General features: G+C 42.3%; 2 protein-coding genes and 1 pseudogene across 5 annotated transcripts in view; 1 reads left to right on the top strand and 2 right to left on the bottom strand.

Moving 5' to 3' along the window:
* Iml1 (GATOR complex protein Iml1) overlaps positions 1-8,962 on the bottom strand; it is a 57,021-nt gene extending 48,059 nt beyond the window's left edge. The window contains exons 1-7 of one of the 4 annotated variants that reach the window (XM_075889465.1): positions 8,782-8,962; positions 8,596-8,683; positions 8,384-8,430; positions 7,547-7,632; positions 7,375-7,473; positions 7,159-7,208; positions 5,364-5,426 (exon numbers count right to left, since the gene is read on the bottom strand). In XM_075889465.1, coding sequence (XP_075745580.1) covers positions 5,364-5,426; positions 7,159-7,208; positions 7,375-7,473; positions 7,547-7,632; positions 8,384-8,430; positions 8,596-8,683; positions 8,782-8,824 — 476 coding nt within the window. In that variant the 5' untranslated portion in view covers positions 8,825-8,962. The remainder of the gene's footprint in view (positions 1-5,363; positions 5,427-7,158; positions 7,209-7,374; positions 7,474-7,546; positions 7,633-8,383; positions 8,431-8,595; positions 8,684-8,781) is intronic. The other 3 variants (XM_075889466.1, XM_075889467.1, XM_037426246.2) reach the window with 3 other exon arrangements.
* Positions 8,963-9,242: 280 nt separating this feature from the next.
* holn1 (CD2 antigen cytoplasmic tail-binding protein 2 homolog holn1) lies at positions 9,243-19,082 on the top strand. Its single transcript, XM_037426259.2, has 6 exons — positions 9,243-9,362; positions 9,918-10,103; positions 12,464-12,630; positions 14,428-14,641; positions 17,675-17,953; positions 18,719-19,082. The coding sequence occupies exons 2-6, from the start codon at positions 9,929-9,931 to the stop codon at positions 18,940-18,942; spliced, it is 1,059 nt and encodes a 352-aa protein (XP_037282156.2). The 5' UTR covers positions 9,243-9,362; positions 9,918-9,928; the 3' UTR covers positions 18,943-19,082.
* Positions 19,083-23,431: 4,349 nt separating this feature from the next.
* Positions 23,432-25,463, bottom strand: LOC119161485 (homocysteine S-methyltransferase YbgG-like; annotated as a pseudogene).
* Positions 25,464-26,855: the final 1,392 nt, after the last annotated feature.

Below are 26,855 nucleotides of genomic sequence, written 5' to 3'. Positions count from 1 at the left end.
AGACTTTATATCGTCTGTGCTGTAGTCTGAGTGTGTTAAGTGCCATATGTCATTCGTGTACTAAACCTCGTTCATCGTGTCATGCCATCCAAAGCCATGTCAATGCTTTGAGTGCTGCCAATGACTAGTTCTGCCACAACGGGAAGGGGGTTTCTACACCACTTAATTTCAGTTAGTGGGAATTGAGGCTAGCCCGTTGCCTTTACGTGGGCTTTGCCACATTTTCTGCCGTTCTCATGTCCCGACATGACTCCCCTTCTCCGCTGTCTGCCGCGCTGGGAGAGCGAGGAATGTTGTTTAACCCTTGTCACCCGGTAGCGGATGTCGACTGTGGCGCCGTGCCCGGAGTCTCTCGAGAGATTTTGCGCGCGTACATAGAGAGCAAGTCAGAGATTCTCCAGGACAGCTTACGCTAAGCCACGCATTCCCTTTTCTGTCCGTCGACTCCCGTTGCTCGGAGCTCACTGGACTTCACTGACGGCGCCTCGCGCCTGAGGCGAACGCTCACCTTTTGTTGCCCCTTTGCGTACGCTCGGCTGAAGGGTGGTACGGTGTCCTAGGGCGTGGCCAAGCTACACCGATTCGTCTCTCTCCAAAGACAACGCGAGCGCCTTTGTCGTCGCTCGAGCGACCGGGCCTTGGTCCCGGTGTCTCCGTGACTCACCTTTACCACGGAGACGAGCTCGTGGCACCCTGTGTAGTACTTTTTTCGCCCGTGGCGTGGATAAGCTCATTTGCTTTCCCGCCGCGCCTTCGCAACGGGCTGTACTGCGTTTTGGTGTTGCCACAGACAATAAAGTGTTGCGACCTTGCGCAGTATCGTGTTCTCGCCATGGCGACAGTTGACGCGTGCCCTGCGGTTCGCTAAGACCGGACCCACACTAGTGGCTGTACTCCTTCGGGATACATCTCACTACAAGTTTAGTCTTTCATGTTTCAGCACTCATTGAGAACACACGCGGGTAACCAATGACATCGCTCATCTGCACTTCCGAAGCCTTCCCAAGTATTTTTAGCAATGACCACAACCAAGTCCCAAAGCAGTAAGTTTTTTACTTGATGCTTGAAGAAGTGGCATGACAAAATTGCCAGAAAAAACGTCATTGCGAAATTTTCCATATCGTGGGTCGGGGAAGAGAAAGAAAAGAAGAATAGGAGAGCAGGTTCATAGTACTCAGCTTGGGCAGCGAATTGCCTTTACCACTGCATTCACCTAGCGTGGCATGCTAAGGAGTGACCTCAGGCAAACCACTTCAGCTTTCATTAAAGATGTTTTCGCTACGGCTTTGTCAAACCATGGAAGTACCATGGATAGTTAAACATATGTTACTCTTAGCCTAGTACACATGAGACTCTTTTAAAGGAGCCCTGCAACACTTTTCTGAGTTGTAGTAGAATAGTCTTACCATTAGTACGTGATGCTTCACGAATCGCATGCTGCAAAACTGTCTAGAATCCATCATGCCCGAGCACAGTTACAGGGCTTGTCACACGCTTCAAGTGCCTTCCTTTGCGTACCAGCCAGTGCGCTGAAAGCTACGCAAGGGGGTATGACAAGGGGTCAAGATACATTCCCTTGTCAGTGTGCATCATGACTGAGCGATTTCTCGGATTGCGCGGCTACTTCCAGTGTGGTTGTGAGCATGTGGGGGCACGCAGCTGCGTCCTGCGGCAGCCACGATAACTACACAGCTAATGATGCTCAAAACAGCCAACAGCCATGGACCTTATTATACGGCACAGTAATTCGAGTATGTAGCATCATATGAAGACAGAAGACGGTGAGCTTTCTAGCTGACTTCGAGAATTATTTGTAAGTTCTAGGGAACGTGCTGCTCCTTTTGGTTTGGCTCACATGTTCTTGGGAGCTTCGACTACTGATCCGCAGGGTTTTCCGACCCTGCTCAAAAAGTGTTGCAGGGTCCCCTTCAACAAATTTATTTTTTCTTCATTTACTGCATTTGTTGAAAGCTAATTAGAACTACTCAGGGCTATATGTAGCCTGAGCTGACTGTTTTCTCCCCTTCATTTGACAATTAAGTTGCATAAGCGCAAGTGAAGTGTGACACACTAAGTAGCCATGATGAATAGGGTAGCTTGCCTTCCACAAGCACCAAGTCAGACAACTAAGCGAAAGCACAGCTGCGTTTGTACATTAGACGACAGTGTATAAATTTGATTAGGGAGGCAGATATGCAAATGATTATTCCGAGAAGGTCACACTGTGCTTTCGTGATAGGTCGTAACGGTCACAACATTGGGGTGTTTGCTGTGAAGACCTTAAACTGTGCTTCAATACTTTTTGACCGTGACCATAAGAACCTAAAAACCATACGAGCCAGCAGCATATCAAGGAGGTTTCATTGTACTCTATGTGTTTAAGAAAAGTGACAATACCTGAACTTTGGTGTATGTAGGCAGCAAAACAGGCTAAGATGCAGGTGCACTAACAGCCACTAACAGACAAAGAGCACGCTCCGATTACAGTGAGAGGATAAAAAGTTAGAAAAGAAAAAAATGTGCAAAATAAACATTGCAGGCAACCAAGCTATACACATCACACATATAAGCATATTCACTTGAACCCAGGTATATCAAATCTGAAGGGGATCACAAGAGAGTTGTATACTATGGGTTATTCGATATATAAAATAATTTATATATCGAAAGTAGATTCAAGGAGATGTTACAAATGTTCGATATACACAATGATTTGTTATATATGGGTTCAAAATATGAAGGTTTGACTGTATAGGTAGAATGGAACAAGAAAGCATGCAGAGATATAAACACAAAGTACACACATAATAGTAAACGTCAAAAGGAATAAACAATTAGGGAAATGCAGCACAGCCATACAAGTTGAATATAAATGCCTAACACAACAAAGCAAGCAGTGCAAACCAATGCATTTACTATCACATGAAGCGATATCAACGAGTGATGATACTGAGAGGACTGCGAGAGAGATCTACCAAAAGAAAGAAGCTTTAGACACAACACAAGAGAGTTTGGAATAAAATAGTGATAGCAGCAGTGGTGTCAAGATATGAAAACGAAGAAAAGAGCGACCACCCATTCTAGAGCTGAAAAAGGTAAGGAGAATGATACACTTCTTACCACATCAATAATGTACAGTTAGCCTGTAGGTATGTGATCCCTATTTGGTCATCATCATCATAAGCTTGATTACACTCCCTACAGGTCAAAGGCTTCCTCTAAGCTTCTCCAATCTACCTGGTCCTGTGCTGTCAGCAGCAACATTGTCCCGACAAACTTCTCACTCTCATCTGCTCGTCGAACTTTCTGCCACCCTGTGCCAAACTTGTATTCTCTAGGCATTTACTAGGGGTGTGCAAATAAACGACATTTCCTAGTGTTAGCTATTCTATTCGATTTGCAGTGAAATTTTTACTATTCGAACTTCTCGAAGACAAATGCAGTCAACGTCCAATTGAAAATTACCTCTTAGGTCTTTAAATATGCCTCACCTCATAGCACTCTCGCACTGCAGCAAAGCTACCTTTTAGGCACTGCTACGGTCGCAAATGTTTTTTGATTCTGAAAACGCTGCTTCCAACACAAAGATGATAGATGTGGCAGAGGTGGGGGGACTCAATTAATGATCCTTTGGACCTGAAATTAGGGCAGAAAGTTCAGAAAATCGGACGCCGAGAATTTTCGTCATCCAAAACTTGAAATAATCATGCAGAGATCTGTGAGGCAGATTTGGAACTCCTAACTCGAAAGGAGCACAATTTTGTCTGCCACATCAGTTGGGCTTCCACAGAAGTTGAAATAGGGGGAGATGCTGAGGAAATAGCATCTTTGCCTTTTGGGTGTAAAGTGTTGTCGGCAACACTTTGGTTGCACCGATTCATGTACCAATACTACTCAGCCTCTGCGTTGCCTCATTCTTGATAAGGCTATGAATTACCATCTCGCCAGTGCTTGATGAATCTAGAGAAACACAAACACTTTCATGTTACTATTTCTTGTAAGAACACGCTCAGGAATCCTTTCCAACATTTTTCCATACAATTTCACTTCCAAATATTAGAAAACTATTCTAGAAATATTTTAAACATATTTGAAAAATACTAGATTCAATTTGAACTCTCATTTGAATGTTACAATTTGCTTTGCACTCAAAATTTTGCTATTTGCACTGCTCTAGCATTTAGTTCTTCATGATCTAGACCTTATCATTACATCTCCTCCTCATGCCTATATCGTTTTGGTTTTGACTAAGATGACCTTCAAAGACATAACATAACAACTTTGAAACCGGTTACTAACTTGCCCCAAAGTGCAGTGAATACTCTACAGCCCATCTGAATACATGGTTGCTCCGATGAGCCCATGGCGCAGTCATCCAAGTATTGTTTTTAGAACCCAGAGGCACAGGCTCCGATACCCAGTTTCAAACAATGCCAGAGTATGCAGTCCTATTACCATAGGACAGGTGACTGTCCGTGTCAAGCATGACTTTGCACAATTTCGGAGCAGTCACAATAGAAAATTGTTAATGCCATCATTAGAAGTTCATGCTTGACACTACCCAAAAAGTTTCCTCAGAAGCGATACAAGTTTTCGCTGCAGAATGTGGGGATCGTGAAACATTTTTTTTCTCGACAAAACTAACATTCAAATGAAAAGCTTTGTACGAGCAACCTTGCCAAAAAGAATCCATACAAAACAAAGAGCTCTGCATAATCACGTGACAGCTCATGAACCAACAGGAAAAGGACATACTCAATACATTCAGTGACTTTCATTCTGCAGCATGCCTTTGCATCTTGATGTGGAATTTCATGCCACCAATACATACTGAACAGAGAAAGATGCATGCCCAACTTTAAACACAAAATGGGGCACCAAGCTTTCTGGAAATTGTGAATTGCTGCCTGGTCAGCACAACCACAAAATTTCTTATGCTGTCAAAAAAAAAAAACAGTACTATAACCGATTACTTGAACTATAGGCGGATGTGAAGTGTAGCAGGAGTGAAAAATATTCTTTCCTTCATAGAACATGTCACTGACTTCCAATCAGAGTGAAACTGTGTACTGAAAACCATACAGCAAACAAGCCAGACTACAGTAAAAAACAGTCTTGCATGCAGTTATCAGAAAACTGAAGGATGAACAGGGGAGTACCGCACAACAGTCAAAATATCATCAACAATAACTCAAGTGAAGAAAATACCAAGTAATGGAAACTGAGTGAATGAGCAATGGCCTCATAAAATAGCCACCAGGAAATGAATATCCTAAAAGAAAAGCTTCATGAGGATCAGGGCTACAGCTGGAGAGGTAGCACATCACAGAGCATAATCTTCTTTAAGAGTAAAAGTGGCTAACCACATCAAAGGCTTTCCTGAGACTGCGGTACACTTGCCCCCCTCAAAGGGCTGGCACGGAGACCTGCATCATGTAAGATTAGCATGTGTAGATCGATCACAAAGTGATGTTGATAGGGAATTGAGACATTTTTTTACATGTAACACTGCACTGTGGGGAGATTGCTCAAAACGCTTAAAGGTTCGGGAATAAGCAAGTGAAATGGGAAAAAGGTCCCTGCATACCGAGCAGCAGCGCCATAGTTTTGTGCCTTTGTTGGCCTGTTCATGCTGATTCCGCTTTCACATGAAAACTGGTCTGAGGTACTATCTCAGAACATTGACTATATGAGTTCAGATTATTTTTGGTGATGCTAAACAATGACAAACAGCAAAGGGGACTGAAAGAAGGAAAAAGCAAAAAAGGCAAGAAATGGTGCTGCCTTCAGGCATGTTGGGATCTTAATCTCAGATTAGTAACCAGTGGCACCTGTTTTAGTGCTTTATCTAAATACTAGAAAAATGCAAGCAGTTTTTACCATGCGAGAAAAACCAGGATGTCAAAACTAGTAACACTACATTACTACCATGTGCTTTAGGTAACGGCAGCAGGCATGACATTCCACCTATGCTAGGGTTATTTCAAACCTATGCTAGAGTTCCTACTAACAGTCAAGTACGAGTCAGTACCAGTCTCTACTAGTCAATATGATATGGCACCTGTGCCAGATCATTTCAAGCACCAGTTCGTTTTTCTAATGAGTGCATATAGCAACCAAGAATACAAAGTGTTTGAGCACTCTGAAACACAGCTGCAGCGTATTCACAAGAAAAAACATTTATTGTGAAGCAGTAAACAGATTCCTAGGATGTTCGTGCATTCACGCAAGCAAATGTACTGTCTGCACTTAAACGGAGCGTACCTTTCCCTGAATGCATGTCCAAAAGTGTGACGACAGGTTCAAGCATTACAAAGGCTGTATAGCTCTGCCTACATAAATTTTTGCATGCAAAATGAAAGTAGTGAAATCATCATTCTTTGTCAATGGCCCAGCAGTTTTGCTCCTGAGCAACATGAGGCTTATTCACCTTAAAGGGCCCCTGCAACATTTTTTTTAAGTAGCCATGGAATGGATTCACTATAGGAGCTAATTGCTTCGCGAATTCATCACCGCAAACATTCTTAGAATCCCCACAGTATAAGTGAAGTTACAAAGATTTGTCGTACGCTGCAATTGCATTCTCTCGTCCCGACTAAAGTGCTGGAAGCTCAGCAGGGAGGGATCGCACGGGGAAAGAAAATACATCCCGCCTGCCTCATGACCTTGAACACTTTTCCTCTTTTTTTTTTTTTCCTTCGAATACACGGCTTTTTGATGCGATCACAAGCACACACGTAAACAAATCGCCACCTCCTACGGTGGTCCCAGGGAGAACTGAGCGCGCCATGCTCAAATCAGCCAATGGCTGATACGATGGCTGTGATGAGTGATTTTTTGAGCTTGTAGCATCATTTGTCAAGAGAAGAGAAAGCAACTTTTAGTAGTCTCTGAGAAGTTATTGTGAATTCCAGGCCCTTTAAAGTGGCAGTAGCTCCATTCAAGAGATTGAGGAATGTAAAGAAACGTACTGCATACCGAGACTTCACTGAACGTTGAGAGACTGACAAGTAATTCTTGCACATCACACCACATTTTTCGTAAACTACATTTAGGATGTCACTGACTCAATTATCTAACGAATAACAAGAATAAAAATAAAGAAGAAACCTGTGAAGGCCTATTAATAAAAAGACGCTCATGCTTCGTACTACTCACATGCTTGAATGAATCTTGATGAGTTTCTTGGTGTAAACACATGTATTGATCTAAATAATGAAAAAGCATAACAGAACGATCATAAGTGTCAATGTTCTCTTTGATGTCTCCGATGAGACTTGTGACAACTCACGGACACACACTCACGACAACCGAAACGAATAATTTCACAAATAATATTTGGCACAACAGAAAGAAAAGCAATGAATCACGTACAGTGGGTAAACTCACCATAGCTTGCTTCCAGCGCCACATGTCACTGCGAGCCAGATAGTGGTCTTTAAACACAAGCTCAACTGAATCAAGAGCCACGTCCTGAAACGCGAAATACGGCCGATAAGCCACAAACTGAGGAAGCTGAAAGGAGCAACAGTATCATTCAACAAACCCTTGGGTCCACCTTGTTAACGATGACATCAGCATACACCCTGAGCTGGAAGGCATTAGCAAGGCTTTGCTCCACGCTGATTGCATCTGATAATTAGAAGAAAGAAGAAGCTTTAATTTAGTGTGGGTGATAGGACTGATTAAGAATATGGCATGCTCGTGGAAATCTAGAAACTTAGGTGGCATGCACAGACAGTAAAAGATTGAGCGTGAGCAGCGAATACAGCAGCATCAACTCTGATATACATAATTACCATAACTGAAAACAAGTAGTGCAATGTTGTGCGAATGGTTTTGGTTTTGCTAGCCACGACTCTAAGCAAGACACCAAATTTCAGAAATAACATTCATTTACTGCCCCGTAGAAAGTCATTTATGAAATAGACATTCACTACACTTACTAACTCGAATTACAATAATTTCATTATGATAACAAATCCGTAAACAGGGGCCAACGTCGAGTCAACGTTTCGAGATACTCAGGAGCCTTGAGGAAGGCAAGTCCGCTTGTTGAAGCGTTGGCTCGATAGAGGCCCTGTTTACGGATCTTTTATAGCAAGCTTCCATTTTCTATTCCTACGGCCGTTTTTTGAATAATTTCACAGCATGACAGTCTCATAAAGAGCAAGGTGTCTGAACAGTCGCAGCATTGGCCTAATTCCACGTTTCATCTTTCAAGTGATACATCATGGACTAGCAATTTATCTTCAATTATTAATGTGATGTGGGAATGGTAACTGAGACATGCCAAGGAGTTCCCATAAGCGTCACTCATGAGACCGTCACGGATGAAAAACTGCTAAGTTAGTGTGAGTTATGAAACAAGATAGAAACAAACCTTTCTGAAAGTCTTCTTTCAGTATTGTCACTTGTAGCAGTAGGCGGCTGTAAGATGTAACAACACGATTCATCATTCTCACATGATTTGATGGAGCTTGCTTTCCGTGCAACAGGTGGCATGCACATATATACCAACAGCGATACCGGCACTTGTTCCAGCAAAGCTACGAATGCGACAGAATGGACCAAATTGTTCTTACGCAGGCTTACCTAAAAGTGTCATCGGGAAGGTATATTTCGACGATGTCTCCAATCTGCAGACCTGGAAAGTCTTTGGCGCCGATTATCAGGCTGTCATCTGCTCAAAATCGAGAAAGTACAACCGCGTGTAGTATTGCGTCGCCAATCGCGCGCGCAGTAGAGCTAAAACGGCAATTGAGCGTATATCGCACTTACCAGAAAAGCTTTTCTGATGACAAATGAGTTTCATTTGCTTCATTGGTTGCGTTTATCTTTGAAAGCACACTTGTCACCTGTGGTAGCCTATTAATACACGCGCGCGTCTAGCCTTAACAGAAAATACTTTGCTTTACAATTGACAACTAAAGTTATGGGAATATAAAGTACTTTTGATGAACAGCTGCGCTGCTCTGTGCTTCCCAATGACCAGAGGACCACACACAGAGGAGCTCGCCTTTCTGAGCGCTTCCAGAGCATTTGACCGCTATATTAAATCAACGTTCAATGCACACATGAAGCACACGTTTCAATTACAGCTCTACAATAATGTGTCGTTTTAAATAAAAATTCGGACATGTTTCATGTTGCGCCTAAACAACACCGCCCTCAGAAAAACAACTGATATCGGCGGCGATGTTGGTTTCTCTAGGGAGATCCCCAAACGAGCCTAGAGCCCCCTAGAACTTCTCTGTTTACGTTTACGATATTCCCCAGTGACGATCCACTTCAAACGCACGCAATCTTGTGCGCAAAATGACAATTTCAGGGTTCTTTGTACTTCTCTCACAGCGCTGACGGTGCGTTTTGCCCACCTACTTATATTACTTTCTTTTGTGCTCACAATCAGGCTGCAGTACGTGATGTACACTACGTACCGGCGAACGAGCAGTTGCCGCCAACTGCGAACCCACCCGCATGCCTAGCATGGGAACGTGTGGTTATGATCTACTCCGATTGCCTTTTAAGAAACTGGCGTTAACGAAGGGTGTGTATCGCAGGTGTTGCCTGTGTCATGTCTAGCTTGCGCCGTGATGTCTTAAGGCATTATGCAAATAAACTGAGCGAGCAGAGCGCTGTGTACCTTGGTGTCTCAAGAGCGACTAACGCCAAATGTTAACCGTCACACATATTCACGTGACGTGTTGTTTAAAAGCTTTTCTAAATGTCTGTTTGTGGATGATAACTTTTGCATATTGTTTTGCGACAAAGATACGCATGTATCATGGAAGTTCTAATACATGGCGCGCGTGGCTTGTGAACGCTTTTCGGAATCGTTACAGTGGGTACTGTAAACATATATGTATTACTGCAGTACTAACTGAATGCATTATTTCATTTGTTTTACTATACAGCGGGACATATCATGACCATGTCATCAAAAAGAGTACAGTTTGACGAGATGGAAGAGGAGCTCCTTGGAAAGGAAGGAGTGGATGAAGGCGTAAAGAAAAAGTTTAAAAACTCCTTAGACAGTGATGAGGAGGATGATGAAGTTGAAGACAAAAAGTACAACTTGCTTAACCCAGATGATGTGGAAGGTAAGCTTCCCTGATGCAATGTCCTGCGAAGCAAAATCCTTGCCTCTAAACACATCAAAAATGTCAACACGTTGGCTTGTACAGATGGTATCAATCGACCCGACTATCTGAAGCATGCTAAACTTTTCAAGGTAGTGTCATACTCTTTTTGCTAATGATCTTTTCCTGCACAATTGCAGATAACCAACACCACCTACCTCATATCATTCTGCTTCTAGGATAGAAATTACACACTTTGCAAGTGACCTGTGCACATTTTCAGGCTGTGGCTATGCTGTTTTATCAAGAGGTCATCATTTCTTTTAAAGACCTCATTTCCTGTGCATCATTGGGCCAGCATATTCTGTGTCTGTCAATATGAAGTAAAATTTGAACCATACAATTCAACCTAATCCAACACTACATTGAAACAATATCTTTTGTCATAGTTTGACATCTGTTATTTTATACTCAGGCACTATGCGCAACTAAGGATTATAGAGGAAGATGAACCAAGTAATCTTTATTTTCTGTCACTTAATTCACATAATTGTTTCTATTCCGTTAAAGATATCATTAGCAGCTTTCATTTACATTCACTTCAATGTTGCTGTGTGCATAGAGTTTCCTATATATACACTAGAGGGAACTCTGGTGCTAGTTTCTATAGGGGCTGCAACGCATGGCACTTCAGCGAGCATGGGAATTATGGGTAGTACACGAATTTGCCTAGTCTTCGTACTTTACGTTCCTTTTGGCTTCACATGGCTTGAAGCTGCTTTGTCATGAAACAACAATCAGCAAATGCTTAGCAGTTGTGCTTCACCACATTAATCTTTTAGCCTTACCATTTCAAATTAGGTCACGAAGTTCGAAAGAATTCGTTCTTTCCTGCAAAAAAAAACCAAAACACAGCAATAAACGAAGCCACAAGGGCAGTTCGCGACTCGCAAGTAACAAGACCAGGCAAATCCCTGTGCTACCCATCATTCCCATGCTCGCAGAACGATTGCAGTGCCAGAGTCCCCTGTAGTTAATTTTAGGAAACTCTGTGGATGTGTGCACAAGTATCGACATGCTGTACCTACTTTCTGTGTACCCAAGAATTTTGTGTTGAGATGAAAGTGCATCCATAATTCCTCAATGTTTGTAATGTTCCATATCTCATTAAAACAACTCAGTAAATGCTTTAAGGGACTGTCTACCGTCTTTCACTGCCTTTATGTTTTGTGTTGAAATAAAAAACGTACCATCTGAAGTGTCTAACCTTGCTGTGGTTTCTCTGGAAAATGTGTAGAAATTTTTAAAACAGAACTTTTCGATCTGCATTCGGTCTCTCTACATCGATCGGATGATTGTCCACAACACTGGTTGGTGGAGGCGATGACACTTATATTGCCGGAGAAAGTTGAAAATTGAAACCGCGTGCAGTTTTTGCAGGCTTCATAAAGCTTTGTTTATTAAATATCTAAGTGGTCATTTAAGGCACGCACATACTATTTTGTTGTTCTTATAAGCAGCGGCGGACGCCGTGCTCGCGTTTCTCCACCGTTTGCAGGCAGGCAAACTTAACGCACTGCCAGCAGTGCCACAGTGTGCTTATTTAAATGCGTGAGAGAAAAAAAATCACTTTTTGTCTAAATCTAAAGCTGCCTCGAGCATGTAAAATACTGTCGCAAGTTATACATGTTTGTTTTTTAGCAAAGTAAGTCTACATGCAAGGATTTATTGTCCTACCAGTAGATTAACCATATCGTGGTTGGCTGAGGCTAGCGGTCAATTTTCGTCGACTTTCAACATCAAGTTAAAGTTATTAGTTTTTTATGGGTAAAAACCATGCTTATTGTCGTCGATGTGATGAACAATCTTCTCAATTGTGCCACACTCGGAAAAATTTTTCCGAGCGTTAGATAGTCCCTTCAAAATTTCAAGGTATCTGAGATTCAAAGAATTTTTCACAGGGCAGGTCTGGAGTGTTTGCATTTGGAACTTTTTTAAGAATGCCTACTAATAGAAAAGTGCACTTTATAACAAGAGGTTATATATTCTTGTCTTATAGTGTCTCTCTTTTTTTCATTGTCTACCATTGATAACAACAAAAGCTAAGCCACCTAAAATAATGTGACAGCTTTGTAAAAATTGAAGAGAAGCACCGTTCGTTCCAAATTTCATGAATAACAAAAATTATTTCCTGAGAATTATTTTTTAAATGTCTTGTGTGCTTTACAGATGTTAAGTGATTATGCAGTAGTTTCTTGTTGCAACTACTGTTGTTAGAAGGTAAAACTTATGCTACATCAGTCATTTTATTTTAGTGTGTGGCCAAAGCATATCTCAAAGTTGTGCACAACATGCCATTACCTTATTCATTCCTGGTATAGGGCAAGAAGACAAAACAATCGAGTATGATGGGAACATCAAAATCACTCCGTTCAACATGGAAGATGAAATGGAGGACGGTCATTTTGACAAAGATGGAATGTTCATCTTCAACAGAGACAAACCAGAGATACGTGATAATTGGCTCGACAACATTGACTGGGTCAAGGTGAGCTTGGTTTCCAGCAAAGATTTTCGTGTTGCTTTTTCGCATCATGTCTTGTGTGTGTGACACGGTTCAGTGAAACGGTGGTTGCTCATCAGTGGAGCGCACTGGTGAAAAAATAGTACCTGGGTCTGCTGCACATGCACTGTATCCCTAGCATACTTGCTTCACTTCCCGGAGCATCTAAAGCAGTATTGCCTTGCTCGAAAAGACTAGAGTTGGATTCATTTTAGCATTTTGCAGGTGGACTTTGCAGATGTGGTGTTTAGTAGGCTCAGTGTGCACATAGTGGAACATACCTTATAAGCTTGGACATGCACATTAGTCGTCGTTGGCGGCTTTCAGAGGAGAAGGACCATGTGGCTCAGTTGAAAAATGTGAGCTTCTGGTCACTTGTTATTGACTAAACTTGCGGTAGCAGAATCAAAAAGTGGCGTAATAAACCACCTACGTAACTAGCCGAGACATTGTAGTGCAAGGAATAAAAGGGCGAATTCATGAAATAAGGCGTTTTATTTTTGATGTTGATATGTTTGAGCCAGTTGTGTACGATGAACTAGTGCAACAATTAATTCTTTTTGGAACATAATGAAACCTTGATATAACGAAATATTGGTTATAACAAAGTAAATTAGTAGTCTTGCAACAGATATAGTGTTAGGAATAAACCTTTATCATGAATTTTTGGATATAATGAACTTATTGTCGTGCAAAATGAAACTTTGTTATTATGAGGTTTAAGTGTATACACATATACCGTTTAAGTAAGCATGTGACAGTGAATTAAGCACCAAATAACTAAGAGTAATTCAAAAGCCAGAAAACCAATTAAAAGTAATTACATACGCGGAGATCACATGACAAATTTATTAGAGCATGCTATAATGTATTAGTAAGCTTGTAACTACTGTTAACTAAAAGTGAGGGTTGCATATACAATAGGTAGTACTGCACATCAATATGCGACTCCGTGATAAGGATAGGCATGTCATATTAAGACTAATTGACAGTTCAGTTTATTTCAATAATAATAAAGTTTGTTAATTAAGTATTAATAATGAAGAGAACATGTGGCACAAGCATTATTGCCGCGTTGAGATATTATGCTGTATTGAGCATGAGCATGCTGTAAGCAATGTCCCGATACTCCCATATGCGTTGTGGCAGAGGGACCAAGCCCACGTTCTTTAATGCAAGGCAACACCTATTTAAATACACTAAAAAACAAGGCTTGCTTGCCAGTTATTCTACACACACGCAGACCATATGCGGGTGTACTCTTCTGACAGACGGCCACCGATTCGGGGCTCTGAATTATATTGAGGGCCCCTCTACATATATCACAACAATGTGGCTACTGGCAAGATGTTCAGACACATAAGAAAAATGGAGTGTTGGTAACCCTGGGTAACATTTCAAAATGTTGATTGCACGCACTGAAATAAGCACAGAATATGCATAAAAGTAGGATAGATTTTGTTCCCGCAAGCATGGTATAGTCGTAAAATGTGAAACCTTATGTAGTACGGCAGACCACTTCGCTTGGGATGCCACACTTTGCCAGCCTTACAGTAATCATTATCACTCTCGTTTTGTATGTGTGAAAAATTTGCTTGTTTGTTTCTGACGCTCCATTCATGCTTTCGGTACAAAAATTGTGAATACTAGAATGTTACGTCATTAGAATCCATGTACAATTTGTTCTCAAAAATCGCCATTCGCATGTGCCTACAATGAACGTCCTGCCGATGGTGCATTTAAGTGATGCACAAGTGTTTCTATGCTCCTGCTCTCTTTCAGGTGCGACCGACAAAGCAAGTTGTAGAGGACAGCAGAGGCACGGAAGATTCCGAAGACGAGGAGCGTGTGGACGCATTGGCACTTTACGGAGACATGCTGGAGATCATGCAGCCTGGCGAGACTGTGCTGTCGTGCATCAAACGCCTGGGTGGTGGCAAGCGGGACTCAACAATAAACCGCTGGAAGAAAAAGAAGCAGGAGGCTACTGAGCCAGGTTAGTTGCGCTTTCACCTTGGCGGCAGGGTTGATGTGCCGACATCATTTTAATGCCATTGTCAGCTCGCTTGCAGTTGCCGTTTTTGGCAAAGTCAACACATTATACGTTACTGAATATCAATCTGTCAGTTTAGCTTGCTTTCACGTCCATCTGGAAAGCCAACTGTAAAAACGTTTTTGAACGGGTACAGTACTTAGCTTCAGGTGGTGTGGGTGTAAGGTTGGCTCCATGCAAAGTTTGACCCTTGAAATTACAATTGTGTCGTGAAAAACTTCCAAAATGTGGGTACATTTCTAATACAAAAAACTTAAGAAACTGTAATCGTGCTGACGTAACAATTTATTAGGAGCAATGCAGGAGACAGAATAGAGCTAGCAGTGGACTTGCAGAACTTCTGAAATCGGACGGTGCCTACAGTAGATTCAAAATTTGGGAGGTTGTGTGATGAGATAAAGGTCGTGTCCACTAACCAACTAATGTGTCTGCATTGCTATATAAAAACTGTTAAAAGGAAAATTATACATTTAGAAGCCGGAAAGCTATACAAAGATTGGTTGGGTAGAATGTACTATAAATTTTTAACTAACCATGTCCAAGTAACAACTTGGCCTTTTACAGTAAACTTGGTCAACAAGGTCTACAGAGGGGTCTCTGCTGGCCTGGTAAATTTTGGTTATATGCACACTAAGTTGTAACATGCCATCTAGATGGGTATCTACTGAATAATAATTATTTGTTCATTGTTAAAGGTCGCAAGGAATTTAACTGCTCCTTAACCATGGTTCACTGCCATGGTTAAGGAGCAGTGAAGGAGCAAAAGGTGCACTGCCTAAGCTGACATACTGTCTCTTTGCCTTGGGCTAGCATGGGCTAGCACTGTACTTATTCTGCATAGCACCTGTTATATAGGTATGCATGCATATGATTCTTTCCCTAAGCACGATTTCCCCGCACGACATGCAGGCATTTCACACTTTTCAGGTACAATTGACATCAAGCGATGTATGCTTCCCCCAACTTTCTTTCCTATTCCCAAACCAGGATTAGTTATGATTGCTATCAAGTGATGTATGCTTTACACAAGTTTCTGTGCAGTTCCCTAATCCGGAGTGGTGTCGTTCAAGTGCCCCTCCTCTTTCGTTACCGCGCAAAAATGGTTGTTTTTCATATGTCTCTAAAAGATCGATTTTTGCCAGTTGGAAAAGTACTTCAGCACGCATTGCAGCATTCGGAACTTTGCACAACGAAATGCGTTTTCCAAAAAATGTGTGTTGTAGAGCAATAAAAATATTTTAAAACAAATAAAAAGTGAAAAGTGTAGAATTTTCGGTCACAAGCTAGTAAACAGTGCAATAAAAAACACTATATAGGCAAAAATATTCAAAACAAAGAAAATTTAGAATATATATTATGTAGATAAATGACTCAGAAATAGTATGAAAAATAATGAATGTTGTACAAAAATGTTTCTCTTTACATAGACAAAGAACATCAGAATCGAGGTGCTGCTTTGTTGCTCGTGCCATGCGGTGAAGCATTGCATGTTTTTTTTTGTGAAGCAAGTGTACTTGTACACTTTTTTTCGGTAATATTTTGTTGCGTTGGGATAAGAGTCTCCTGGTGTTCCAATGGAGGTAGATGTATGCCCGTGATGTGAATAATCTGTCTATAAATGAGATGCCCAATAGACTTCGCTATTTCATCAAGTGTCACCTTTTTCCATGAGCCACCTTTCACCATATAGGTCTGCGTTCCAATATATGCATCCAAGCATATTTTTTGGATTTTTGTGCATATCGTATTAAAAAAGAGGACAATATCGCCGCAGTTCTAAAACGTTTTGCACTGCTTCGTAGTTGAGGCCAAGATGTGCTCAGGAGGCCTTCTAGTCGTTAGGAGAAGCTCTGCAGCCAGTGCCAGCACACTGCGCCCCAGCGAAGTGTAGATCATGCACGTAACCAGAGTAGCTATAAGATTGTGCGCAAAGGTCAGAAACTATGGCACTTGCCGCGGGGCAAACTACTTGTGGATGTAAACAAAACAAACCCATGAACAACTGTCGATGTATAAGGCTGGCGCAGAACATGGTCACCTTAAAGCTTGAAGCAGAGGTGCTGTCATCCTCGAACGCTAAGCTCGTCGTCACTCAATTCAGGTGAGCAGGGCATGTGTTTTTCAGCCCTGATGCGCACCCAAGCGTGCGTGACGACATCGTAGGAGTGACTAGTGACACTAGATGGGACCCTGTGTCTGATATAACGATGCAAGGAAAACCAAAGCTGCTGGAAATTGTCATAGAAGGCCACCTTAACTTTTTAAACACGCGGGGGACCTTCGCAAATATTTTTTGTAGAACAAATTTTTCCTGACTCCTAGAAACAGCTTTCTATTGAATATATGGCATAAATTTCTGGCTATCATTACTGCTCGACATAGTCAAATTGCGAGGCTGACACTATAATTCGATATTTGGCTTGCAAAGGTTCTTTTCATTACAGAACTTTGATGTTACTGTACCATAATCACGAGGTGTACACACTTTTGTCAAGTTCGCCAGCATAGTGCATTTTTTCAATAATACACGCACATTGGTTCGCGCAAAGGTCTGTCGAAAATCACTGTGTTGCCGAAACGGGCAAATTCAAATTGATTCTGAAAGCTCAGTGCCCTGACTAACTACTAGAAAGTGCTGTGTGCACGAGAAACAAATTTAACATGCCAGAATCGATTATTCAAAAGCGTCGATCACCGGTGATCGATTTGGATAGGCATGGTAACAAAAGAGTTAAGTAACCACCTACATCCATGTTGAGGTCTTATCTGCAAGTTTCTCATCCACTGAAGTGTTGAATAGACTCCAGAATCAATTACATTGTAAGTGCAGAAGAGAGAGCAGCAACTGTCACTGAAACGTGTTCTGAAGCAAGTTGTGGTTACATAGCACATACGTGCAGCTGAAGTTAAAACATGCTGCAGCTTTCAAAAAATAAGCAAAGCATACTTGCATTTTTCTTTCTCTGTACTCTTCAGACAGCACTAAGGATGTGGCACCTAAGGAGACCCTTCTGCGGATGACAGAGTTAGCCGACCGGCTGGTGTCAACTGGTGACATGGACATCTACCAGCAGACATACGAGCGGCTGAAGTTCTTGCGAGAACACAAACAACAGGCCAAAGAGGCCAAGGCAGCCACTACAGCTGTAGAGGGGTCTTCCTTTGACATGTTTGCAGATGATGCAGACAGCACTAAAGCTACTGAGCCATCACCCGCCAAAGATGAGAAAGCAGCAGCTGAGAGCAAGAGTGAAGGTATATGGTCATAGTCACCTTATTTGACTCATGTTTTTGCTCCTACAGGGACAATGTCATTTTAAAAAATGCATGCCAGGTCCGTAGCCAGGCAATTTTTTGGGGGGGGAGGGGGAGGCACTTGTTAAAGGCCTTGAAAAACACCTATTTTCACTATCAATTCTTGGTAAGATACATCCTCTCCACACATTTTTCTTTATTCTTTTTATTTTTTGGGGAGGTGGGGGAAGGGGACCTTTAGGGCACCCCCTGGCTATGGACATGATGGATGTAGTTACACAAAATCTTCTACTTGTACTGTCGTCAGACTAACTGGATCAATAAAGGCACTGGCATTACAGTATGTGTGTCTAAATTGCCTGACATAAATTAACTTGTTCCTTAATTAAGGAATAAAACATTCTAGCGTCAAGAATACACCATTGCATTTAAAGGGGAAAGTCACCGGTTTTGTGCCTACACAATTTATCACCTTCAAAGAATGGCGTTAGAGTGTCCTAAAGCAGGCTGTCTATTAGCCTTCCCTAGCCTATAGAGTTAAACCATTTTATGAGAGGCACTGATTGAACAGACCATTGAGCATTAGAGACACCAGTGTGCCTGCATAAAAAGAAGGGTTAAAGAGAAAATAGGATGCTGGTATTCTGCTTATGCGACACCTTACATAAAGGCCAAGAACTGCTTCCTGGTATGCCTCTTATGAAGGGGTATTATATGTTCTAAAAATCTTCTCGTTTCACATCATTGTCACTTTTCTGGTTTCAGACGCAGAACCAGTGAGCTCATCAGTAGCAGAGGACGAAGTGATGTGGGAGTTCAAGTGGGAGGAATCTGATGACGCACCAGTGTATGGGCTGCACACGTCGGCACAGATGCTGCAGTGGGTGCAGGAGGGATACTTTCAAGACGGTGTCTGGGTCCGGAAAGCGCACGAAACAGATCGTCCATTTTACAGCTCAAGGCGGATAGACTTTGAGCTCTATGTTTGAAGCGCTGTTTTCTGGAGCAGTGCATTGATGGACACTGAATGCAGTGCGTGTCCTCTGCTGTTGGTTTTAAATGTTGCAGTTTAACAAATACAGTCAACGTATCTAGTGTGCAGGTTGAAAATATGGCCTGTATTATAAGAGGCTTGCTATGTTCATTATAGAATCACAACACTGCAACATCCTGGAAATGTGTGCTTCTGCAGACATCTATGTGTTGAAGAATTCAAAGTTCCGTGCAGCAATTTTTTTTTTACTTCTCTTTAGCACTGTTGTTTGTTAATGTAGCCAAGTACTATCTTGGCATGAAGCGATTGTTGGAGCACAATGGAGAAACGTATTTCGCTCATTCTCACTGTTTGGCGTATGCTGCACATTTTTCACTATCCTCCCACAGTTTGCAATACTATCCCCGTTGCGCTTGCTTGCTTTGACAGTAACAGTTCTGTGAGAAAAAGCTGGAATGAAAGCAAGGACGCGTAAGCCCTGTAGTTACTCCATCACTTCAATAGTACGTCTATTTTAACACATAACCAACAGACGAACACATATAAGACATACCATATTTACACAATTGCAAGTAAACTCAAATATAAATTAACCTCCTTGAAATTGCAGGGTGGCTTCACGGCAGTGTTTGAAAGCTGTGCAGAAAAGCGAGGTTTGCAAAAATGGCGCATAGATTGTTTTTAGAATGACTTAACAATCGAAACTAGTTTTTGATTCCAGGTCGACCTCCCAACTTCGGATTTCAAATTAAGGCAAGATGTGTCGACCTAAAATCGTGTAAATGCGGTACATTGCTGCTATGACTCACCTTAAGTATTCATCTGTCGTTTATGTGCCGTTTTAGATTAAAGTGAATAACCGTCTAGCCAAAATTATGGCCCTTGTGAAGTTCTTGCATATTCTAAAGAAAAGTTGTCTGCAGTTGTCTATTAATATCTTTTTGCACGCATTTCTGACCGTGCGAATTGCTATCTTATGCAGTAGCACATGAATTGGCGTTGAAGTTGGCACATATATGGAGCATTAGTGATCCCTGGTTCTCTTTTGGTTTTGCAACTACTGATGTTGTTTGTCTTTAATATCCTGTTTCGGGAACATTTAGGGCTGCCATTCGATTGGGTTGACGGTAAATGTCCGAAGTTCGTAGTTTGTGTTTGGTGTACTCTGTGGCACTTCAATGATTATAGCAAAATATCTTGTAGAGTGCATTTGTTTGCGACTTTTATATAAGCTGTTGCCAGTTGGGTATTATGCCCTTACAATGTCCTATAACTTTATGTGGTATTGTGCCAATCGATAAAAAAAATGGCTGGTGTGATCTTTTTTTCCTCTGCTTTCAAATTTTGTTATATATTGTCAGTGTGTCACGACATTTTGTAATGCACTGTGAAAGGACACACTTTATCAAAAGCATTCTCTCAGACTAAAAAAGGAGAGAAGCACCTCGGAGGTAGCAGTACATGCGTCTGTGGGCTTTTAAAATAGATTTGCTTAAGTGCTTAAGTTTTTCGTAAAAATTTGTGCTAATAAATGTGTCATGTCCTAGTGGCGCTGGTGGATGCAAATAAAAGCAGTGCACATCCCGGAGGAGTTGTATCGTGGTGCACTTTGCACATCACAGGTGATGGCATTGCAAACCTCATAAGCTTGATAATAATATGTCGCATTTGCAAAGTGGTACAGTGGGCCACAACTAATTCTACTTTTGAAGTTCCTCCGCAGGAAAAGATAACGCTGAGCTTGATGTGTTATTATATACAGCTAAAGTACTATTGCACATTGTATTTGTGTTGCTGGCAGCAGCATACTTGGTACTATTTTGTGCCAAAGACGTCTGTCATGGCACCGCTGTTCAGTGTACAGATAGATCGGCCTAGATTTTTTGCTAGGAGTGGCCTGCATTTTTTTTACCGCATTATTAGCCACTGGCTGTTGGGGAAGTATGTGGATGCTTGCCACCTATAAGCATGCCAGCATAAGGTTCACTTTCAGTTTAAACAGTTAAAGCAGTAATTATAATGCTGACCAGTTGAAATTCACTATTGCAAATGCCTCGTCAGGCATTTTCCTTGCTCTTTGCAAAGATGGTACTCAACGACACAGAAAATGCATACATTAAGCTGCCGTGAGAAGGATTATAGCAGCCTGTCATTATACCTTTATGCGTGCTGTGCTCTCACCGTGCGTTGGAGAAATAGACAGCACAAAGGCCGCTTTGCTCGCTGCAGAGTCTGCGTTCCCTTTCCCCAGGTTAGATGCTGAAGGGGTTAGCTGTTCGCCTTACTTAGTATAACATTCCAACTTGTTGCTGTCACATTCATTGCTTCGCTCTTGCGGCAAAACTTTAGCTTTTTTTTACAGTCGGAAACATCTGCAAGCTCTTGCTATGTTCGCTGCTGCCAACAGTATTGCCCGTATTTGAGTAGCTAGGAGTTGGACATTCTATTCATGTTCGACATGAATAGTCGAGTTTTTGTAGGCTTGTCAAGCTTAATATTACTATTTTTAACATTCAGTGCATTATAATTAAAAAAGAAAGCTCACACACTCTTTTCATAACATTATACTATGGACAAACAAAAAACTGAGAGCCTTTCGTAACTTCAAATGTTTTTCCTTAATTATTAAACTACTTCCAGGTGCTTTCAACATTTCTATTTCGTTTTTTATTGCATTTGCTTATCTTTGTTCTTTTTCCTTCTATTGTAGAATTTTCGTTTCTTCGATAAAGTAGTTTTTTCTAATGCTTTATTTATTATGATTCTGTCACCCCCCCTTCCCCTACTCAATGCTTCTCTGAGGCCTGTAGGGCAACCTGAATAAATAAATAAACATAATTCTGCTAAACTCGGATAACATTTATTTGGGAAATTTAGGATTGCTCACAAATTCGGTATGCCCGAGGTTTGCATGGTATGCATTTGTAGATGAAAATGGTATGCATAAAAATGAGGATGGTATGCATTCGTTGGCATTCGTGTTTTCGGTGACGTACATATATATGTAAATACAAGGTCAAAAGCGGTAGCAGCGTTGGTACAGAAGCAGCAAGAGCAGGCCGAGTATACGGGCAGCGTCGCAGCAGCAACGAGGCAGCCTTAGCTCGCGCCACCGTGTGGATGTCGCTGCAGTAGTGGGCATTCCTCTTCACTATAATACATATTTTGAGCCTGCCAAAACAAGCAGCCCATCTCTCTTCCTGATCTCGTTTTGAAAGCATGTGTAAACGCCCTTGAGGGAGATCCGCTCAGGCAACACTTTTGAAACAGTATATAATGTGCTGCGACAGGTCATAGTCAGCAGAGGGCGCTGCGCTGCAATGAGGTGCCGCGCGTTACAAAAGTATAAGCTTGAAACTATTGAATACATGTTATTTGAGAACTCCCAATTCGAAACTGTGCGCCTAATGAGTGCTTTTGGCGGGGCCTTCATTGCGCCTCGACAACAATGCGCATGTGGCCGATGCCTGTGCCGCTGCAACCTTCAAAGAATCTGACGCCAAGCCCGTACTACTCGACCACCTGCGCCTGCAGCTTCTCGCGGTCTTTGGGCGGCTGGCCGAATACTCCAACCTCGCGGAACTCGGCGTCTGGCCGAGCGACCAGTGGTGGCCTTCCACTCTTTCACACACCAAACAGCAGTGGCGCCACCATGTGCGCCTGGACGACACGTTATTGAGACACGCGTGAGAAACCATATACAGGGAACTATGCTTTGTATTGCAGTAGGTGAAGCGCGCATTCTTGGAGAAGCGAATAGTGTGTAAACCGGGAAGGAAAGTGATCACGTTGTAGACAGGCGGCAGCTACGTTAATTTTAAAATCAAGGTGAGCATGCGAAACCACATCGACGTTGTTCGGCTTGTATGCGTTACATGGTACAACACACATATGGGTACACACGCGAAGTTTGATTGCTGCCACCGCCGATGTACAAGAGCGCCTTGCAAGAAAGGAGAACCCGTCATCTGGACATGTTGAATATATATATATGTATATCACTAGTTGTAGGTAGATATATAAAGTCGGCATGGTTACACAATTATCGTGAGAAAATCGGGGACAATATTAACTATTTAAAATTTGCACGCAAAGCGCGGTAGTATGATGCCCCGTATTTCGATGTACTTTTCACGCGTTTGCATTTTTGTTCAGAAAGGTTGGACTGCATGCATGGCTGGTGCACTTTGTTTTCCTTGCTACTCGCACAAGGCACAAATTAAAAAGAGCGCGTGCTAGTTGCTTGAGACAAGTCAATGAAGATTTTTTCTAAATGCGTGATCAAAACTTCGTTACTGACTGACTACATGTCTGCAATAGAAAGAAAAAACATATAGGTAAAAATGAGTGACTGAGTGATTTCGCACGCTGAACATGGCAATACCTCGCACCCTAGTAATAAATGACACTTCATGTAAGTGAAATCCAAGAAATCGAAACACAAACAGCGATCCCTCATGAAAGGAGCCCAGCAGACCAAGAAGTAATGAAGTTCTCAATTTATTTATATATTTATTTACAGATACTGTCAATCCTGATCAGGAGCAAGACATGTAGGAATGGTAACAATACATCAACATAAACATCCATGCCACTTAATTTTGTTTCAACCAGGCCGCCGCGTCTAGATGTCCCGCTACTGAATTCTACATTTATATACCGACGAGTCTTTGTCAGAGCAAGCAGGTAATCTACGTATTATTATTGCACAATCACAGTGCATGGTTACCTTTGTTACAGTACCTTGTATAAGAGTCGCATTAATTGTGTTAAGCTGGCTTCTCTGCACAATGACTCTCTCTGCGGTGAAGACAGCTTTGCCAACTATGCTGTGGAAACTAGATAGCTCACTTGCCCCACCAAATACGGTGCTTCTCTGTATAGCGCGTGCGCACCGGGAAGAGGAGGTGGCCGTTCCCTAGTCAAAGGGTGGCGACAATTTTGCCCTATAACGGACCTTTTTTTTAATACGCAGAGTCACGCTATAGATGTTTTTTTATAGCCACGCTAAAGGACTTTTGATATGATATGACATTCAAATAACTTTTCATTTAGGAAAAGAGGACCCCTCAAAGGTTCAAGGAGGCTTGGTCCTCTGACCAAGAGTGAACTTTCGCACGCTGAACGTATTTATTTATTTATTTATTTATTTATTTATTTATTTATTTATTTATTTATTTATATGGTGCTAAACAAATGTTTTTCCTCCTCCCGCCTGTACCCCAGGAATGCCGGGGACCAAAGGCAGGTCTTTGTAAAAATTCCATCATCGCTTCATTTTAATTTTTGCAACCATTGTTTTTTTTTTCTCTCAGATTCAACTAAGGGGCGGGAGAACAGTGCAGTGAAACGCTGCCCTCCCTAATGAAGAATTCAGCGCTCGCATATATGTGCGCACGTGTGTATAATTATGATAGTAAGTGCTTTGCAACACTCGCGGTTCTTAAAATGGCGCTGTCTGTCTCAACGCGCCTGGCAGCAGTTGACGCCAATGGCCGCAAGCTGTCTTGCCGAGTCCTCGGCGAGGCATGCGCGCATGGCATCCACGATGTTCTCGCTCTTGGCCGTGAGACGCTCGTTCTGGCAGCTGAAGCTGAGCCACGCCATGGTGCCGGGAAACTCACGCAGCAGCTTCACCAGGGCCAACGCCAGTCTCGAAGGCGAGCAGGTCAGAGCCGCGCTCCGGGATCCGCACGCGGGGCCGGTGCCAGTCGAGCAGCTCGTTCACCGACATCTGGTCCGTGTAGCCCCTGTTGTACTCGGAACTGTCGTACAAGTACGCGTCGTACGGACCCACCAAGCCGACGACGCGCACTGCTTTGGCATCGAAGTTTCGAGGCACTGTTCATACAAATTAAGAGAAAAACAAAAATCAGAATGCCGAGGTGCTATATGTACGTGCCGGTTAATTATCAAGCTGCGACAGCTGTGTAATGAGGAAGGCGTTACTTAACGGCCAATAATAGAAATTCATACGTGCCGGTGATTAAATCGACAGTACATGAAGGCGCACGTACTTATACGTATAAGCTTCATTCTTAGATCGCAACAAAGATTTATTTTTTATACCTTGCATTGTACACACTTCTGCAAACGCGCCCTCATATTCAGAAAGTAGGAAAATATATGCCGTATTCTGCATTATTTCTTTAGCTTAAGCCGACGCTTGTTGACCGCGAACGAGATTGTTGCCTGGAAACTACGTAGAGCTGAAGAAGAAAAAAATGCAAGCCAAAAATTTCTCGAAGGTCGAATCATATGAACTCTTTTTTGGCATGGTTAATTGGAAGACGCTGCCGATCAATAGTCGATAGTTGAGGCTTAGGAAACCACGCGATAGTTGAGTCGATAGTTGAGGCTTAGGAAACCACGCGAGCCAAACATTATTGCGCAGCGCGCGGACTGAAATGTACAATCAATTCTCAGTCAGCTAAAAAAAAAAAAACGTCCATCTTCTTTCTACGAATGATGTCATGTACACGAATGACCACGCCACATACCCAAATTCACGGCCATCGACTTTGGTTCACTTCCTCCATTTTGTATCGACATTCTTCATGTACAAGTAGCTGAAAACCTTCCTAGCCCAACGCTCTTCCCCCATTTCTCTCAATCGCTTCTCAAATTTTATCTTGCTGCTAGCTTCCCTGCCCTCAAATGATGTCCATCCCATATCACCTTGTACTCCCTGATTTGGTGTATTCCCGTGAGCTCCTAAAGCAAGCCTACCTATTCCACATTGCTTAATTTCTAATCTTGCATGAACTTCTGATATCATGCACAAGACCGCATTGCTGAACGTCAGACCAGGAACCATGACCCCTTTCCATATTCCTCTCACATCATACCTATTGTAATTCCACAGTGCCCTGTTTTTCATTACCGCTGCTTTCTTGTTACCTTTAGTCATCACGTATATTTCGTGTTCCCTTGGGTACTCGGCCCCATTGCTTATCCATACGCCCAGATAATTGTATTTATCTGTTATCTCTAGCGTGACCTCCTGTATTCTAAACTCACTAACTCCATTGTCATTAAAAATCATGACTGCTGATTTTTCCTTACTGAATCTGAAATCTAATTAATTAACCTATCTCCCACATTACCGCAGATGTCCACCAATGTCTGCAAATCTTCCTTGTTGTCGCCCATTAGCACTATATATTTCTGCATACATCAATGCTGGCAGTGCCTGTTCAATCAGTTTTCCTTGTTTGACGAAAGAGAGGTTGAAGCCCAGTCCACTTTCCTCTAATTTGGCCTCTAATCCTTGTAGGTACATCATGAATAACAAGGGTGACAGAGGACACCCCTGCCTAAGCCCCCGTTTCACCTCTGTGGGCTTAGATACCTGTTTTTCCCACTTTATAACTACCTTGCTACCTTTATAGATATCCTTTAAAAGATTATTGACTCCATCTTCCACACCCAGTGTGTCTAGTATTCCCCACAATTTCTCTTGAACCACGCTATCGTACACTCCCTTGAGATCCAAAAATGCTAGCCACAGGGACCTGAGTTCCTTTTCTGCTATTTCGATGCACTGCGTCAGTGAGAACAGATTGTCTTCCAACCTCCTGTGTTTCCGAAACCCATTCTGCAGTTCCCCCAGCACCCCCTCATCCTCTATCCATGCCTGCAGTCTTTCCTTTATAATCTGCATCGCCAGCCTGTAGACCACTGATGTCACTGTTATAGGACGTAGTTGTTTATGTCATCTTTGTCCCCCTTTCCTTTATAGATCATGCTCATCCTGCTAAGTTTCCATCCATCAGGGACTTCACCATCGATTATTGTTCTGCTCAATCCCTCTCTCAAAGTCTGTTTAGAGTTCGGACCCAATGTCTTTATCAGCGTAATTGGAAGGCGATCTGGGCTTGTTGATGTACTACTTAGAACCCTCTTCTC

This window comes from Rhipicephalus microplus, chromosome 3 (assembly GCF_043290135.1).
Source record: "Rhipicephalus microplus isolate Deutch F79 chromosome 3, USDA_Rmic, whole genome shotgun sequence".
NCBI lineage: Eukaryota > Metazoa > Arthropoda > Arachnida > Ixodida > Ixodidae > Rhipicephalus > Rhipicephalus microplus.
Note: the sequence above shows the minus strand (reverse complement) of the source record. Positions and strands in the feature narration are given on the sequence as shown.

Coding starts and splice junctions, on each gene's coding strand:
- holn1 (XM_037426259.2), top strand. CDS start 9,929: ATGACCATGTCATCAAAAAGAGTACAGTTTGACGAGATGGAAGAGGAG. Junction 10,104..12,463: donor TAACCCAGATGATGTGGAAG/GTAAGCTTCCCT, acceptor TTCCTGGTATAG/GGCAAGAAGACAAAACAATC. Junction 14,642..17,674: donor GCAGGAGGCTACTGAGCCAG/GTTAGTTGCGCT, acceptor TGTACTCTTCAG/ACAGCACTAAGGATGTGGCA.